Source organism: Thamnophis sirtalis, unplaced genomic scaffold, assembly GCF_051295495.1.
Source record: "Thamnophis sirtalis isolate CommonGarterSnake01/CBP01778 unplaced genomic scaffold, rThaSir2_p1.2 scaffold_2, whole genome shotgun sequence".
Taxonomy (NCBI): domain Eukaryota; kingdom Metazoa; phylum Chordata; class Lepidosauria; order Squamata; family Natricidae; genus Thamnophis; species Thamnophis sirtalis.
This window is the reverse complement of record NW_028261382.1, coordinates 25,657,675-25,675,671: the sequence shown is the minus strand read 5'-3', so window position 1 is coordinate 25,675,671 and position 17,997 is coordinate 25,657,675. Positions and strand designations below refer to the sequence as shown.

Sequence of the window (17,997 nt, the reverse complement as noted above, 5' to 3'; positions counted from 1 at the left end):
GCTCTCAGTGTACATAAGGAAAAATAAAATAGAATACATTCATCAAGAATCATAAGATATAACACTTAGTGATAGTCATGTTACTAATAAGCAATCAAGTCATAGTAGGAAACAAATGAAACAATATAAATTGTACAGGTACAAGCAACATGGTTATAGTCATAAGTGGGAAGAGATGGGTACTAGGAAGGAAGAGAAGAAGAATAGTAATACAGTCTAGTATAGTAACGGTAATACAGTAATACAAAAGGGGTGCGGGATGCCTAAGGACACGGCGGGGAGGGGGCACATCATCCCTGGCCTCCATGTGGGAAAGCCACAGCTTACCTGTTCTCCTTTGTCCCCTCTGCTTCCTTTCTGTCCTGGTTCACCAATTTCACCCTAATAAATGGAGAATACCATTCTGTAATACAAGCAGAACTGTCACAACCAATGAGAAGCTAAGCCAGGAAGAAGATTCCTGGATTTGTTTCATATCTTATACACTCTTAACAAATGAATAATGTTTGTTGGCTTGGTCTGATCCTTAAAAAATGAAGAATGAATACACCTCTAGGTAGATTTTTTTTTCCAGGTGAAATCTGCACTTCTGGAAAAAACATTGCAAAATTAAAATCATTTTGGTGTGTTGAGAAATTTTGAGGAAAACCGTGAGTGAAACATGACCAATATTACAAGAAATGGTGCCTGAATAACATTTCTGTTTTTATTTTAAAAAGCCTTCCTAACACTAAGAGCAGCTGGAGCCCGAAAAAGGCTTTAGGGGATGACTGGACAAGCCATCCCTCCACAGGGCTGGGACTCCGAATTCTGCATTGTGGCAGCCTTGCAATGAATGGCCTCAGGAGCCCCTGTCAACTCTGGGAGGTTGAATTCTCTTCCCAGGTAAAACTGCTTTACGCCCGTAGCAGGACATTCGGCAAGGCCACGGTGTAACCACGGAGCAGATTTGGGTCAAAGGGTGCCAATGCGTGCAAGGCCATCTAGCATTTCAGTTTATGGACAGAGGCAGCCTTGGATCCCCAGCTGCCCTTTGAAAACGGCCGTTTCACTTGGAGGCAGAACTCTTCCGCCCTTAAGATACCCCACATCTTCTTCTTCCTGTCAAATTCCTGCTTTTCAGATCATTGAATGCCACTTTACGTGGTCAGCTGTGTCTCCAGGGCACAGGCCCTTGGCTAGGATATCTTTGTTGATGGTGTCTTGCCATCTCTATTTTGGAAGCCTGAGAGGTCTCCGGCCATTGGCTTCTAGTTGGTCAGCAGTCTTGGCCACAGTGGAAGGTGCTGCTCTCTGGACGTGTCCATACCAGCGGAGCCGGCCTTGCCTCATCTTCTCTGTAAGTGGTGCACCAAAATAGTGTCATTTGTGATGTGACATCAAGAGGGGAGATGCCCGATGTCCACCGGAACCTTCGCATTTCCATGGCACAGAGAGAGCTCCCGGTCCCTGTTCAGGGCCACACAGTGCAACAGGGAGGATGGCTGTCTTGTAGATCTTAGATTTAAGATGGGTTGGCATCCATCTGTCCCGTAACACACCACTGAGTTCTCATCAACGCATCCAGGCTGCATTCACCCTTGCCCTCCCCTCGCCATTGATGCCGCCATTGCCTTGGTAGTGGGATCCCAGATACCAAAAAACTCAAAATACCCCCTGTGTGGAGAAATAAAGATATACAGGAAACGGAAGAGCCGATTCTGAAGTAGGCACGGTTTCACTGCTGGCTCTTTGAAAGCTTTGGAGGAGAATCATCTGTGTGCCAGGGTTTTTGTCACCCTACATGCAAAGCAATCCAATCAATGGAAGAAAGCCAGGACTTTTGCCTGGCATGGAAGCTGCCTACCTTGTCACCATCTTCCCCTGGGGGGCCAACCGGGCCAGCAGGACCTGGAAGCCCAACTGGTCCCTGGATGCCGTCTCGTCCAGCCGGGCCTTGGGGGCCTTTCTCACCCTAAGCCCAAGGAGAAAATCAAAATCTTCTCAGCCACAAACCAGAATCCATCCGTCGTTTCTCAGGACAGGCGGTGTTTTAAGCCTCTTTTTTCTTGGGATAATATGGGGATTATGAGCGGGACAAACAACAGAACTATGGGCAGGGGGGAATGGAGGTTCCGCCCCGTGGCCTGGCTGCAATAAAGACGGTTTCATTTGGGCTAAGGGAGCAGCAGCCTTAAGTACAGCCCATCCTGAGCCCTGGGACTGAGGGACTTCTGGCAGGAAGCATTTCCTCTGCCAGATCCGGAGGTTGTGAACTTTGGGCTTTCCAGAAGATCTCCTGAGCCAGACCCTCCTTTCAATTAGCTCAACCCCCCTGCAGTGCTCCAGGAATCCAGGAAAGAGGGGGGGGGTGTCAGGAGACACTGCTGGGGTTTGACCCCCCATGCCAGCCCTCCAGGTTAAGCCAGGAGGAAACAGGAACAGATGAGCTAATTCTAGATGATTAAATCTGGAGGGCTGCAAATTTGAACCCCTCATCTAGGCAAGAAGCACAGATTTGGGCAGCATAAATCAGATCGGAAAGAATTTAATATCAATCCTGATGGATATTTTAATAAGTTTTCCTGTTTACATTCCTTCGTGTTATTTCAATAAATGTCGGGTCAACCCTCCCGGCTAAACCAGATAGGAAACGCAACCAGATGAGTGAATTCTATGTTATTGGAAGGCTGCATGAGCAGAATTTTGCAAGTCTGATCACACAAACTTCGGGATGCTGCTTTTAACTGCTTGCTCCTTCAGGGCTGGTTTCTTTCTCTGACTGGGGGGCTCATCCTGACCCTCTTATCTGCAGGCTTCCTAGGCAGCCCCACTTTCCCCAGAGTCACCCATACATCCCATTTAGCAATAGCCCTTAGACTTATATACCACTTTACAGTGCTTTTACAGCCCTCTCTAAGCCCTCTCTACAGTAGGCCTTCTTGCCCCCCAACAATCTGGGTCCTCATTTTACCCACCTCAGAAGGACGGAAGGCTGAGTCAACCTTGAGCCTGGTGAGATTCAAACTGCCAAATTGCAGGCAACCGGCAGTCAGCAGAAGGAGCCTGCAGTACTGCACTCTGACCACTGTGCCACCATGGCCCTTCTTTCTTTCCTTCCTTCCTTTTTTCCTTCCTTCCTTCCTTCCTTCCCACTTAGCACTTAGACTTATATACAACTTTACAGTGCTTTTACAGCGCTCTCTAAGCGGTTTATAGAGTCAGCCTCTTGGCCTCAACAATCTGGGTCCCCATTTGACCCACCCCGGAAGGACGGAGGGCTGAATCAACCTCAAGGAGTGTCCTGTGCTGGCCTTCTGGGCCACACAGAGATTCCCAAGGACACTCAATGCCTCCTGCAAGACCAGCCACCCGCTGGGACTCTCTCTCTGTCTCTCTTTGTTTCCTCTCTCTCTCTCTCTGTCCCTGTCTCTGTCTCTCCTCTCTGTCTCTCTGTCTCTGTCTCTGTCTCTCTCTTACACACACACACACAAACACACACACACAACTTACCGGGGTCCCTTTCTCACCCGCAGGGCCAGTGGGCCCTTGGGGTCCAGGCCGTCCTGGCAGTCCAATTGGGCCAGCTGTTCCTGCAGGACCTCGCTCCCCTGGAGAGCCCTAAGAAGAAGAAGGAAGTTAGCAAAGGCTGCAGCAGAAGGCAAGCACCACAAGGAAGGGGGCTGAGTAGAGGGTGGGCCACGTTGGCTCCCAAGAGAAAAAGAGAGGATTGAGAGGTAAGAGGAGAGACAAACACCAAAGGATGCACCCCCAAGAGCCACAGAAGCATCTGAAGATGCTGCCAGGTGGGGATGGAGTAAGAGAGATTGATCAACCTCTGAGTCCTGTCAATGGCGGGAGAGGCCCTTGTGCCCCACTGAACCCAGGCAGGAACCGAGGCAGGGGATGAGCTCCAAGGTCAGGTCCACATCTTCTCTGAAGCAGCAACAGCAGCTGGGCAGATGTGGGCAAGAAGGTGGCCCACCCCACCTTCCAGGTGGAGGTTCCCAAAAGGGCCCCTCCTCTTCCCCGGCTGCCCCTCCAGCCACCTGGGAGCAGCCCAAAGCCCCCCGACCCTCCACCCAGCCAGAGAAAGGGGGTACTTACTGCTGGTCCAGGAGGCCCCGGTGGGCCTTCGTTGCCCTTCAGCCCCACAGGTCCCTGCAGGGGAGGAAAGCAGTGTCACTCACTGGCAAAGGCCTCTTAAAGACGACGGTGGTTGCAGGAGGGGGAGGAAAGCTCTCAACTCACAATTGGGCCGGGGAGTCCTCGGTCTCCGGCGAAGCCTCTGAATCCTGCTGGGCCATCTTTCCCGGGCAAACCGGCGGGGCCTGGGTCACCCTGCAAGCAGGACCACGAGTCAGATCGCCAGGAAAACAAGCCCTCCCCCGTCCCCCAGGGGCAACCCAGGAGGAGGAGGACGCTGCATGTTATGAATTCCGATGGTATCCAAGTCTGTTGTGATGACGTTTTACAAGCTTTGATGTCAGAAGAGGCAATGCCAGGAGAATCCCTTCATCTGTTCTGACCGAGGCTTCCCAAGAGCAGGAAGCAAACTCCTGGTCCCGACAAAAACCCCTTTTATTAATTTGCTGTGAATTCTGCTCATTCAGATCCAGCAAAGTCTTTCGAGGGAGGATTTACGGTCACAGACCTTATCTGGCTTGGAGAGCTGCCAGGCCGAGATCTGCAGAACTTGGTAATGAGTCTCCAAACCAATTAAGTGAACTAGCTGTCTCCTGCAAACTCCACGCCTCTTTCGCTCCTCTTTTATTTCCTTTGGGAGGGGCCATTCACCATCCACCTGTGGCCTTACTCCCAAGTCGAACCCTGTTCTTTAGCTGATCCCTTTGTCTGGCCACTCTGCACATGCACACACTGGGAACGGGCTCCAGCTGTTCGGCTGCCTCACTGATGTCTGACTCCGAAGGCAGCTGATAACTGGTGTATGGCCCTGGCCCGCTCTCTGCCTCCAACACTGAGCCCTCATCAGACTCCAGGACTGGCCCATCTTCCTCCCCAACCTCCTCACTGTCCGATTCTGCTGCCAGCTCCACTGGTGGGGCACAACACTACCCTCCAATTCTTTTGGTAGTCTTGTGTGCAATGAGTGTAGATCTGAAAACAGATCTAACCCATAAAGGGAAACTATCCTTGGGCAGAAGCGATTCTGCACTTGCTCAGAAGGCACCAGGTCGAGCACCTGCCCCTGATGCCTCAGAGCTTTCCCACTGCAAACTTGCGCATGGGAAAGGTTTGAGGCAGGGTAGCTGTGACAGCACGGGCATTATTTCTCCAGACCTTGAGGGCTTTGCTTAGAATCCTATGGGGAAAGTGATCCTCAAGGCCACCCCACTCACCCCTGCCCAGCACAGGAACTCTGTTTAAGCCCCCTGGGAGAGGCTCTGCCTGAAGACAGTCAGCACTGGAGATCCACAGCCTCCCGGGGGCATAAAATGTTCTCTTAAGAGCAAACCAACCGTCATCGTCTTCTTTTAATGACCCCATAATCCCTTGCAGGGTGGATTCTGGGCAACTGAATGAAGCTGAGTGTTTACTGGCCAGATGCACTTCCTGTTGCCAATGCAGAGGTTTTTTCCCCGCAGATATATATTCTCACTGTGCCCAGAGAGAGGAATGTCTGCCTATACCTAGGATCGAACTCACAGGCTCCTGATTGTGAGGCGAGAGTGCCACCTCTAGGCCACGGCCCCACTTTTTAGAGCAGACCAACTAATATTCAGGAATTCTTGTTCTACATTTTTCTCCACAAGAAAGAGGAAGCCTCACCCACACTTCACTCTTAGATCCCTCCAGACATCTAACTTTAACTTTCTCCAACGAAGCCCTTCGCCCACCCCGGGCGTCTTCTCGGTCCAATGGAGGTCATACCTTGGTTCCTTCTTTTCCAGCCAAGCCAGGAAGTCCCTGTTCACCTGGGGGCCCTGGAGGGCCCGGATGGCCACGTTCCCCCATCGGGCCAGTTTCTCCTGTGGGGCCCTGCAAGAAATGGGGAGGCAACTTCAGGACTGATATCCAGATACCCAACTCCATCAAAAACAGGGAATCTGGGGGCATTTCGGGGGCCGGAAGCTGGTGGCATGCAGGGGGGAAAGGCCAGGAGGGGTTCACAAAGCTGTAATCAGAGAGAAGCAAGACATACCGCCCACCTCAGATTGATGTGCAAAGCAGCCAGTTTGTTCCTCCCCCAAATCAAGGCTAATCCTGTCAGTGGGATCTCAGTGTCTTTCCACACCTTGAATCCTCTGTCTACTCAAACATCTAATTCCCATAACAAGATCCTGGTTGATCTACCAATTTGCTCTTCCTAATGCTGGTTCGTAATCTGCCATGCACTGTCTACATTAGATCAGCAGCTTGAGGGAGGGGAAGGGAGGAACCCGGCCCTGTGAGCAGCGTGCCAGTGCACAAACGCATGTGCAGTCGAGCTGTGCACGCATGTCTATGTCCACCAGCCTACTGATCACGCAGCCCGGTTCCAGAGGCCATGGCCTGGTAGTGGGACGCGTCTCAGGGGTTGGGGACTCGTGTCTTAGATTCAGATGATCCCTTTTTAATGCTCTTTTTTTTAGTAGGGTGGCTTTTATTGAGTTTTTACTGTCCTGTAAAGATAAAGGTTCCCTCGCAATTATGTGCTAGTCGTTCCTGACTCTAGGGGTGGTGCTCATCTCTGTTTCCAAGCCGAAGAGCCAGCTCTGTCCGAAGACGTCTCCGTGATCATGTGGCCAGCACAACTCAATGCCAAAAGCGCACAAAACGCTGTTCCCTTCCCACCAAAGGTGGTTCCTATTTTTCTACTTGCATTTTTATGTGCTTTCGAACTACTAGGTTGGCAGAAGCTGGGACAAGTAATGGGAGCTCACTCTGTTACGCAGTGCTAGGGATTCAAACCGCCGAACTGCCAACCTTCTGATTGACAAGCTCAGCGTCTTAGCCACTGAGCCACCCTTCCGTATTGTTGCTCAAAATCCTGTCAGCTTCCTTACAGCACCACAACACTGGAAAGGAGAGATTAAATGGACTCTCTCATCCTTTTTCCCCCTCCCACTGACCCCAACTCTGGTGTGGCCGCCCTAGAAGCCTCAGCTCCTGCACCCTGAACTCTAATCCAGGGCATAAAGCTTCTCGCTTAGTAAATTTTGGTAATGTCACTCTTTCTGGAAATTACACTAATTGCATTTTAGCATTTCCAAACATAATTAGCAGGCAGTAGACTTTTATACCTCAGAAAGCAGGCATGTTATTTACCCTCTGATACAGGATTTAAACTGTCATTAACCTGGCAGAGTTCCCAGGAATTAGAAAGTAATCGGAGAGACAACCGACTTCCTACAAAGCCGGAAAAAAGGAATTTTCACCAGAGAATCTGGGAATGACTCACCTGTGGACCAACAACACCTGGGGGCCCAGGTGGGCCCGTCTTCCCTTGGAAGCCCTGGGAAGAGAAGAAAGGGTCAATTGAAGGGCAAAACCATGGCAGACCGTGGATGGAAACAAATAAAACGACAGGATCTCTTTGGCTAAGCTCACTTGCTGCCTTCGGAAGAGTGAATATTGCCAAGAGAAAGAAAGAAAGAAAGAAAGAAAGAAAGAAAGAAAGAAAGAAAGAAAGAAAGAAAGAAAGAAAGAAAGAAAGAAAGAAAGAAGGAACAAAAGAAGGAAGGAAGGAAGGAAGGAAGGAAGGAAGGAAGGAAGGAAGGAAGGAAGGAAGGAAGGAAGGAAAGAAAGAGATACAAGCGGGATTTTCAAAAGCCAGCCAAGAGGTTACCAAAGGCTTAAAGCGCAAATGTTGAAGGCGAAGGAAGGCAGTCACTGGAAGGGGTGAAGATTGTCTGGGGAGAGCAGGGAGCTGCTTTATTACGAGGGAAGCTGCTTGTCTGCTTGGACAACCTCTGGCCAACCAATCCTGTCCTGGAGGAGCCAGGAGTCCCGGCTGACATGCTGGAGAGAGGCGACGGACAGCCCTGATCCTCCGAAGGCAGCCAATGTTGCCGGATTCATTTGAAAACGCCTTCGCTGGGCTTTCCACAGCCACAAGGAGGAAGGGCTGACAATCCCTTGGAGCTCACAGAAACACCCTTCAGCCGGTCCCTCAACATGCAAAGATCCAACTATTTGGAAGGGGACATAGTGAGGGAGCAGAGCCTACAGGGCTCCACCCAATTTGACCCAGTCTTGCTTCCTGGAGGTTCCTGGGTGCCATAGCCCATGCAAGCTTCCGTGACGTCTCCTTCTGCTGTGAAGCCCAGGAGAATAAGGAAGCCCTTAGGGTAGGTGCCAACCCTGAAGCTGACCTGGCCGAAGCCATTTTGACTGCTTCAGTGTTGCCACACTGCAGCTGAGGGATGGGGGAGGGTAGTGAGATGGGGGGAACCTATAGCCAAAACAACGAATTTTCTCTTGGGAACCAAGGTCCAAGTTCTCACACCTGGTCGGAAGAAGGTGGAGTGATGTCCCCCGGATGCCAGCCCATTCTGTGATTGGACCATGGGACTGATTGTTTAAGAAAGTGGGAAAACTTTTTACTTTTAATTAGGTGAAAACTGCGGGAGACTTTAGAGTCGGTTTTCACCAGGTATGTCCCAACATGATGATTCCAAAGAAAAGTATTCTTTGAGGAATCTACCTGCCTCAGAGTCTTGCTTGCTATGGATACATTACTGACAATAGGAGCCCCCTCCCACACACCCTGAAGTCCTGCTTTCTGCCTGATCTGGGGGTGGGAGGGGGAAGCTGAGTGGTTCAAGTGGACACATTTGAGAGAGAGAGCAGGCGGGGATCTCCGTCGATTCTAGAACCCAGTTGATCCTGGTTGAGGGAAGAAGCACAATCCCAGATCCCTCCAGGATTTCCTCCGATGGCTTTAGGCAGAGAGATTGCACAGCCAGTAGGATATAGGCTAATCAATACATCGAACAGGATGTCAGCCGAGACGTTTCCCTCTCCTGTTGCTCCCTTTCACAGATCAATCCCACACAATGCGCTCAAAGAAGAGCTGCCATATTGATTTCGGAAGCAAAACAAGCACAAAGCATGCCAAGGAAAACATGCTTGACGCTTGACAAACTTTTGCGGTCAGGAAATGTTTGTGTCAGATGTCACAAGATGTCAGAGGCTGGGAAAGGCTTTCCTCGGAAGTAAACCTGTGTTGAATTTGGAGGATGTCGCTGAGGGGAACGGAGGCCCAACTTCAGCTGTATTTGAACAACTGATTGGAGCTCTTTCTTCCCCCCAGGCCTGCTCCATAAATTCTGAATGCAGCCTCCAACAGCTGCTATTGAATTGCCCTATTTCATTCCCAATGAAAGGAATGGCTATCCATATGTAAGGAATGTGTTAATTAATGCAATAAATTGGAAGTGAATTCAATCTAACTTTGCCCTTTTGGGCTCAAAAGAGGGTGACCCACACACCCCCAGGGAGGAAAAAGTTCTTGGTTCAAAAATGGAATAGGTTCTCCTGCTTGAGTAGGGGGTTGGACTACATGACCCGCAGGGTCCCTTCCAGCTCTATTCTGATTGATTGATTAATTGATAGGACCTGCTTAGGCAAAATAAAGAGAGAAATGCTCTTGCTAGATCAATAGAAATGATGAAAACTTCTAAGCACTGACCGTTTCCCCTCTCTGCCCAGGATGGCCTGGCAATCCATCTTTTCCTGGAGGCCCCTAGAGAAGGAAACAGGATCTTCAGTGAAAAGTATTCAAGGTAATGATGTCCTCACATGCAGCAGACTAAGCCTCCTGAAATGTCTGCACCGAGAGACCTGGGAAAGCAGAGGCCGATCTGTCTCGGCCGAACTTACCGGAGGCCCTTTTGGTCCAGGAAAGCCTGTTGGTCCTTGAGGCCCTGAAGGTCCCTTAGGAAGGAAGAGGCAGAAGCGTTAGTGTTGCTGTCCTGCACGGAGAGAGCTGGCCAGGTGAATCCTTCTGCCTTGGCAGGATTGATGCCAGCCAAGAAGCCCCATCTTTCTATCGGAAGTATCAATTGTGGCACATCTGTTCAGTTACAGCTGGCTTGATCTTACCCTTTCACCCGGAGGTCCTGGAGGTCCGTCCCCACCGGAATTGCCCTTGGAAGGCAAAAAAAGGAGAATTAAAACAATAAATTATCAGTTGAGTATCAATATGCCATTCCCCTCATCCTCGGCACTAAAAGGTTGAGACCGGCAGATGCTTAGAATCGTTTGGGACAGGTTTATTCCTTGGCCCTTATTTCGGGGCCAAATTTCACCAGGTGGGGAGGTTGGCTGTAATGTCTGTGAAGGTCCAGCTTTACTAATACTCAGCCCCCAGCCCCCCCACTCCCTAGCAGAGGCCTGGGGTTGAGGCATCCCTTGCCAGAAAAATATTCACCCAAGAGCAGGGAAAGGGAGGGTAACCTGCACCCCCCGACAACAAAGCATTGGGGCTAGCGTGATTTGGGATGGAGATCTCCTGCCCCTGAGGGTCAGGGCTTCAGCTCTCCCTTTGGCTTCTGCTACTCCAGAGCTGCCCATCGCTCGGAAAGTTGTGGCCGTGTGCTCAGCTCCCGCGTGGCATCAGCTCATGGGGCTGTAAACTTTTTCAGGCCAAGGGACCATTCGTTTTTTTACAAAATGCCTCCCAGAAGCCTTGCTGCTGCTTCTCAAACCCTGGCAGGGCAATGAGCCATAACGAAGGGCTTGGCAGGCGCTTCTCTCCGCATTGCACCTGGACTTGGTTCCTGGGAATGCCCAGCTGTGGCGGAGCAAACTCCCCCCACCCCCGGGAATTCCATCCAATTCCCATGGAGTCCCGGGATTCTGCAGAGCGCTGCTTGAGAGACTCTGGGGGAGCAGAAGGAAGCAGCCCCCCCCCCAAAAAAAAACTGGGATGGTGTTTATTTATAAGATTCATTTTCCACTCATTTCGTATTGAACCATTCTGGGCAGCTTAACAAAAAAAAAAAGTATCCAGCCACCCTGAAATCAGGAAAGGGAACCCAACTGTGATGTTTGGAGTTGTCATGGGAAAGTCCTCTAGAGCAGGATTTGCCAACCTTAGCTACTTTAAGACATGGGGACTTCAACTCCCAGAATTCCTCAGCTAGGAATTGGCTGAGGAATTCTGGGAAATGAAGTCCACAAGTCTTAAAGTTGCCAAGGTTGGAGGCCCCTGCTCTAGAGAAGGGGGGGGGGAAGCTATTCTCCAAAGTATCGGAAAGCAGGACAAGAAACAATGGTTGGAAACTAATCAAGCAGTGAAGCAACCTGGAATTAAGGAGAAACTTCCTAACAGGGAGAACAATGAACCAATGGAACAGCTCACCTCCAGAAATCGTTGGCGCTCCATCACTGGAGGTTTTTTAAGAAAAAACTATTTCATTTGTCTAAAATGGTATAGGCTCTCCTGCTTGAGCAGGGGGCTGGACTAGAAGACCTCCAAGGTTCCTTCCAGCTCATTCTATCCTTTTCTATTTTCTATTTCCCAGGGAGAAGCAGAGTGGCGTTTTCCGAGCCCCGGCACCCTCAGCCCACCCACCAAATATAACAGACAAAGCTTGCCTATCCCTGCTCTCCCCTTCCCTTCTAAGTGGAGGAAAAAAACAGGCGTTTTGGTTGATTAAGAGAGAAAAACCCTGGGAACTGAAAGCTTATTTTCTGGGGGGAACAATCCACCCAGGGAACAAAAGTTGCCTTCAGAAGTTGAGGGTGCTCCATCACTGGAGGTTTTCAGGAAGAGACTGGACTGCCATTTGTCCGGAATGGTTTAGACTCTCCTGCTTGTGCAGGGAGTTGGACTAGATGACCTCTACGGTCCTTCCAACTCTGCTATTCTATATTCTATGATTAACGTCTCTGCCAAGAACCGGTAATTACATAAGCAGGTCAGCCTGGTAAGAATGTGGGGAGTCCCTGGGTGCTGGGCAACATATACATTTAATAATAAGTTACGTTTGGTTGCAGAGTCAGCCAAATGCTTAGACTGGATTTGGTATTTTTATCCAATCATCCCCCCAAAGGACCTGGGAGAGGCAAGTGCTCCTTGAGGGTATTAAAAGGACTATTGGAGGATGTAAACTCTTCCTGAGCAAAGCTGCCTTTTGCAATTGACTGAGGGTGGTGTTGTCAATGCCCCTGGTGGCGTCCCAGTGGAGCTCCCCATGTTTTGGGATTGCACCCAAGGGGCATGTCACTATTAATGCTATCTTGGCTTTCTTTTGCCACAGTCATTCCACTTGTAGCTCTTTGTATTTTGTAGTTTCCCCCAGTTCTTCCTCTTCTCTCCTGCTGTCTCCCAAGTTATTATGATATTGAAACCCTCCCAATCCAAGCGAAAGTGGCCAGCAATGGGGGAACCACCTTCTCCAAGATGAGTCGCCCTCCCCCAGCCTCCTTCTGCAAGACCAGGGAAGTTCAGGACTGGCCCCAGCAGTGAACCAGGGAGTTAGGAAGGCTGTTGAGTACCTTTGGGCCAGGTTTCCCAGTGATGCCTCGCTGGCCGCGTTCTCCTCGGGGGCCCTTGAGAAGAGACAAGGAGAAGGTGAGGGTCAGTGTGGAAGAAGGAGGAAATGGGAGGCCTTCAACAGCTCTTTCCTTCCAAAGTTGACGTCCCTTTGGCCTCCTTTTTTCTCCAGAGACAATCAGCTTAACATGGAATGTGTAAGTCTGAATATATATTTCATGCATATAAACATGAGAAAAGTGAGAACCAACAACCCATGGAAGAGAAGTTGCCTTCAGAAGTTGTGGGAGCTTCACCGCTGGAAGCTTTCAAGAAGAGACTGGACTGTCAGAAATGGTGAGATAGGATCTCTTGCTTGAAGGAGGGTTGGAATAGATGACCTCCAAGGTCCCTTCCAACTCTGTTATACTATTTTTGTAGGCAATATTCTCTCATGCAATGTCTGGGTTTATGCAATTCCTGCCCATTTTAACCCAACGTGTCCTCTCCTAGTTCCTTGAGGCGTATATTGCCAGATTTGGAACTCACTTTGCAGCTGTGCCATTTCTATATTCTGCAAAGAGTCAGGAATTCGAAGTGGGCAGGTTCTCTTAAAAAAGGGACCTATGAATCTTTGTCCCCCCTGCTGACCACAGCTGGTGACCTGATTCAGGCAGAAATTCTGGAGCCAGGAGGAGGGGAATGAAATGGCTCTTACCGTGGGACCTCGCTGTCCTCTTGGTCCTGGTTTGCCAGCGGTGCCCTGCGAACAGAGAGAGAAAGTAGCTGGGAACCTGCCTAACACAGGACTAGAACTCAGCTCATCCAGGGCCTTAAATACAGGTAGTCCTCGACTCACAACCACAATGGAGCCCCAAATTCCTATTGCTAAATGAGACGTGTGTTAAGTGAGTTTTGCCCCATTTTATGACTTTTCTCGCCACGCTTGTTAAGTGAATCCCAATTAGTAACCCGGTTGTTAAGTGAATCTGGCTTCCCCATGCGCTTGGCTTGTCAGAACGTCGCAAAAGGGGATTGCATGACCTTGGGATGCAGCGACGGTCATAAGTATGGACAGTTGCCAAGAATCTGAATTTTGATCACATGATCATGGGAAGCTGCTAAGGTTGTAACTGTGAAAAAATGGTCGTAAGTCACATTTTTCAGTGCCATTGTAACTTTGAATGGTCACTAAATGAACTGTCAGAAATGGTGTAGGCTCTCCTGCTTGGGTGGGGGCAAGGGGGTAAATTGAGACACCAGACCGAGTCAGCTGTAAAACTTCATTCCATTTTCCCAGCATTTAATTTAACTCCCTCACTTTGATGTGACTGATCACTTTGGCCGCCCCACAGCCAGGATACTAACTCCTACATTAGACCCATCACTTCATGTTGGTGTTGTGTCCTGCCAGCGCCCAGCAGAACTGGAGGCCGACTCAGACAGTGAAAAGGTTGGGAAGGAACCTGGGCCAGTCCTGGAGTCTGGGGAAGGCTCTGAGGAGGGCTCTGTGTCGGAGGCAGAGGGGGGGCCAGAGCTGTCTTGACAGTTATCAGCAGCCTTTGGAGTCAGACATCAGTGGGGCAGAAGAACAGCTGGAGCCTGCTCCTGATGTGCGCATGCGCAGAGTTGCCAGGAGAAGGGAACAGCTAAGGAGCAAGGGCCAATTCGGGACTAAAGCCACAGATGGACGGTGAATGGCCCCTCCCAGAGGAAATAAAGAGGAGCGAAAGGGGAGGGGAGTTTGCAGGAGACAATTAGTTCAATTCATTCGGGTGAAGATCTGTTCCTGACTTCTTGCAAAGTAATTGCTGCTACTGCGTGGAGTTTGGAAGATATCGGCCTGGCAGCTCTCCAAGCTTGATAAGGTCTGTGGTTGTAAATTCACCCTTGAAAGACTGTTTGCTGGGACTTTGCTGGATGTGAATGGGAAGAACTCACATTAGCTGAATAAAAAGGGGTTTTGTCAGAACAAGGAGTCTGCTGCGTGATTTGGTGAAACCTAGGTCAGAACAGTTGTCTCCCAATATGCCCCCAACTTCCTCACAATGGGTGGAAGAGACCCTGCGTGGGGAATACGGGGGATGAAAGAAGGAAGCAAACGCAGCCTTGCCCCCTCTGTTCTCAAGCCCTGTCAGTGAATTTGAGGAAGCAAAACATTCACATGCTGAAAAGCTATTTATATCTCCAGCAGTCCTACCAAGCAGGCCTGTTCGAGGCAATCTGTATTTAAATGAGACGAACAAAAGGAACTTTGATGCTGTTCCTGCTCTAACCGAATATTTACTGTCAAAACTTGGATTTGCTCTGCAGTCGATAATTGTGCAAGCAACTTGCCAGAGCCTTTGATCTCGCTCATAAGAACAGCCTCCCTCCGGAAGGAGTGGGTCTCTTCATCCCTGGAGGGTTTACAAGAAGGGAATGGGCAGCCCCCTACTCTGGAATGGCATAGGGTCTCCTGCTTGAGTCCCTATGGAGTAGAAGACCTCCAAGATCCCTTTCAACTCTGTTCTTCCGATTCTGATTTTATTTTTTGGCCTTTAATGACCACGTACTCATCAGGGGAGGGGGTCGGGGAGTCAGGGCAACTGAATGGAGCTAGCAGAGTGTTTACTGGCCAGATGCCCTTCCTGTCGCCAATGTGGAGTTCATGGCAGATATATTCCCATTGTGCCCAGAGAGAGAAATATCTGCTTCTACCTAGGATTGAACTCACAGGCTCCTGATTGTGAGGCGACAGCTCCACCTCTAGGCCACCACACCACTCTAGTCTGACCTTCCCTAATTGCCAGGAATAGCCAGATGTTGCTTAGAGGACCAGGAAGACAACATCTCTTCCCAAAACCACCAGAAGTGGCCAGTTTGGGTGCATCTTGTTCCTCCTCATTCTTACACCCTCCGCTCTGCCAGTCCCATCCTGGGGCACTTCTGGGCACTGGTGAAACTTGACCTTGACCTGAATATCTTCTTACTGATTTTTTTTTCCTTTCAAAGTTGTTAATATTCTGGAACAAACTATTCAGTCTTGCAAACCTGGCCAGCTATCCCTTCGTTTTGTGCCCCTCAGGCAGATTCTGACATTGATTGATTCTGAAGCATGAAGACAAGGTGTTTTTATCGCAGGAGTTCAAGAGGAAGGGAAAAAGGGAGCGAATGCTGAGGTTCTGCAGTGGAATCCAGGTCTACTTCAGGGGTGGGACTTCCAGGGGTGGGTTGGCCTCTGTCATGAAGCCTGGGAGACCCTCTGCAGAGCCTTGTGGGGCTCTCTGAAGCCCTGAGGACTTTTGCACCCAGCAGCTGTGACTGAGTTCCCCTTTTCCCCTTTGGAAGGAAGCATTGACCAGAAGGAAGAGCTCTTTTAATGAAAGGAGTTTTGTGTGGCTTTTGATTCTTGTTTCGTTTTGTTTTGTGGAGGCAACTCTACGCCATGCCCCAACTTCTCCGTAGCCTCTCTTCAATGCCAGAAATGATCATGGCAGAAAATGTTACAACCCGTCAAGCAACGGCCAGTGGAAGAGATTTCCCGGATGCCCCAGACAAAATCCTGCTCTTACCCTTCCTCCTTTCTCTCCGTTGGCTCCCAGGAACCCTGGAAATCCAATGGAACCCTAGAGAAAAAGGAAGCAGAGGAGAAGGGAGATGGAGACGCAACTGGAGGGGACATGACAATACCAGCAACAACACGACAGCTGGAGAACTCCCTTCCCTGGGACCACAGTTAGCTCTTTAGGGTGGAGGGTTCAAAACAGAACTCAGCCGTCCTTGGCTATTGAACCTCATGCCTGGAAGGAAGAAATACTTCGATGCCCGGCCCTCCTTCCATCCCCCGTGTTGTGGCCTGCTATGGGCCAGTGGAGCTGGTGGCAGATTCGGACAGTGAGGAGCTTGGGAAGGAACCTGGGCCAGTCCTGGAGTCTGGGGAAGGCTCTGAGGAGGGCTCTGTATGGGAGGCAGTTATCAGTTGCCTTCAGAGTCAGAGATCAGTGGGGCAGAAGAACAGCGGGAACCTGTTCCCAGTGTGCGCATGCACAGAGTTGCCAGACAAAAGGAACAGCTAAGGAACTGCCATCAAGGGCAAAGCCCACCTGACTGGACCCCCATGCCCAACATGGGCTCCTTTGCACTGACTGCAGGACTACCTTGGTGGAAGAGAGATTAGTGGGAGGGGGGAGATTATTGGCTGTCAGTTCTGGACCGTCCCATTTTGCCAGGCAAACCCAGGGGGAATGGTAAGAGCAGCCAAGAAACCAGCAAAGGAGGATGCTGCCCATGTGCCTGGACTTGCAGGACAACCAAGGCCCATGCTGCTGAGCAAAGGCTGGGGGCTGCAGGGTCAGCAGCCCCCACCCTTTATCCACCAGTGGGGTTCAGGGGTCCAACTAAAATCATTTTAGTTCTTTTAAATGACTAACAGCAACCCAAAGTGCAATTTTTTCCCAGCAAATTCAAATTGCAGATCAGGAATTGCTGCTCATTAAAAACCAATTGCAGCTTCCTTCTCTGAGCTGCAGGGAGACCCCAGAGAGACCCAGAGCCTCCCGGAATAACGATGGATCTGGAGTCTGCCTCTTCTGGCGCCTCAGCCAATCTGCCGTCCTCCTAACCTTGGCCTCCCTGACCTACTTCATGCTGTAAAAACACACAAGGTCTCCCCATTCCACATGGCTGGTGGCGCAGGCTCTCAGTAAACTTGCCCAGCAGCTCACCTGATTCTAAATGGCACATTGGAATGAAAATTTATTTACGAAAAGGGCAGCCATTACCTTGGGGCCAAGTCTTCCAGGGTATCCAGGCAGACCAGGAATGCCAAGCTTTCCCTGGGAAAACAAAGAGAGGTGGATGATGATGATGATGATGATGATGATGATGATGATGATGATGATGGAGGAGGAGGGAGATGGAGAGAATGCAGTACGTTGTTTCTATTCCATTCTCTATTCTATTCTCTATTGTATTCTCTATTGTATTCTCTATTCTATTCTCTATTCTATTCTCTATTCTATTCTCTATTCTATTCTCTATTCTATTCTCTATTCTATTCTCTATTCTATTCTCTATTCTATTCTCTATTCTATTCTTTATTCTATTCTCTATTCTCTATTCTATTCTATCCTATTCTATATCCTATCCTAAAGTTAATCCCATGATTTAGCAAATAGCAAAGCTTGAAAGGAATTTGAATTCATCTCTAGAATCCCAGATCTGGGATTACATTTCCATCCCAAAGCAACAGGGGACAATTTCACCAAGTGAGCTCCCATTTGCAGTATCCCTGCAGTGGGGCAAGACTGCGATAGATCAAGAGTCATTAAGCAAAACCTGAGCCAGATTTCTCCAGAGGAGATTGCATTCTGCAGCTAAGGGGAAGCTGGATGAAGCATGGCGGTTGAGGAAGGATGAACAGCGTCAGGAACACCTACCTTTTCTCCAGGTGGACCTAGTGGGCCTGGCTCTCCGTTGGGGCCGCTGCGACCTTTCGGGCCTTCCGGCCCATCCTCACCCCGTGGACCAGGAGGGCCAATTTCACCCTGCCCAAAATAGAAAACGAGAATACTATTTGTACCCTTTTTAAAAACCTTCCCGTATCAGTGTTA

At 49.8% G+C, this 17,997-nt stretch overlaps 1 protein-coding gene across 2 annotated transcripts in view; it reads right to left on the bottom strand.

Annotated features, from left to right (window-relative positions):
- COL5A1 (collagen type V alpha 1 chain) overlaps nucleotides 1-17,997 on the bottom strand; it is a 249,424-nt gene that overhangs the window by 42,923 nt on the left and 188,504 nt on the right. For both annotated transcript variants that reach the window (XM_087704496.1, XM_087704497.1), the window contains exons 30-44: nucleotides 17,824-17,931; nucleotides 17,167-17,220; nucleotides 15,958-16,011; nucleotides 13,122-13,166; nucleotides 12,427-12,480; nucleotides 10,027-10,071; nucleotides 9,805-9,858; nucleotides 9,614-9,667; nucleotides 7,382-7,435; nucleotides 5,872-5,979; nucleotides 4,231-4,320; nucleotides 4,087-4,140; nucleotides 3,493-3,600; nucleotides 1,847-1,954; nucleotides 328-381 (exon numbers count right to left, since the gene is read on the bottom strand). In XM_087704496.1, coding sequence (XP_087560622.1) covers nucleotides 328-381; nucleotides 1,847-1,954; nucleotides 3,493-3,600; nucleotides 4,087-4,140; nucleotides 4,231-4,320; nucleotides 5,872-5,979; nucleotides 7,382-7,435; nucleotides 9,614-9,667; nucleotides 9,805-9,858; nucleotides 10,027-10,071; nucleotides 12,427-12,480; nucleotides 13,122-13,166; nucleotides 15,958-16,011; nucleotides 17,167-17,220; nucleotides 17,824-17,931 — 1,044 coding nt within the window. The remainder of the gene's footprint in view (nucleotides 1-327; nucleotides 382-1,846; nucleotides 1,955-3,492; nucleotides 3,601-4,086; nucleotides 4,141-4,230; nucleotides 4,321-5,871; nucleotides 5,980-7,381; nucleotides 7,436-9,613; nucleotides 9,668-9,804; nucleotides 9,859-10,026; nucleotides 10,072-12,426; nucleotides 12,481-13,121; nucleotides 13,167-15,957; nucleotides 16,012-17,166; nucleotides 17,221-17,823; nucleotides 17,932-17,997) is intronic.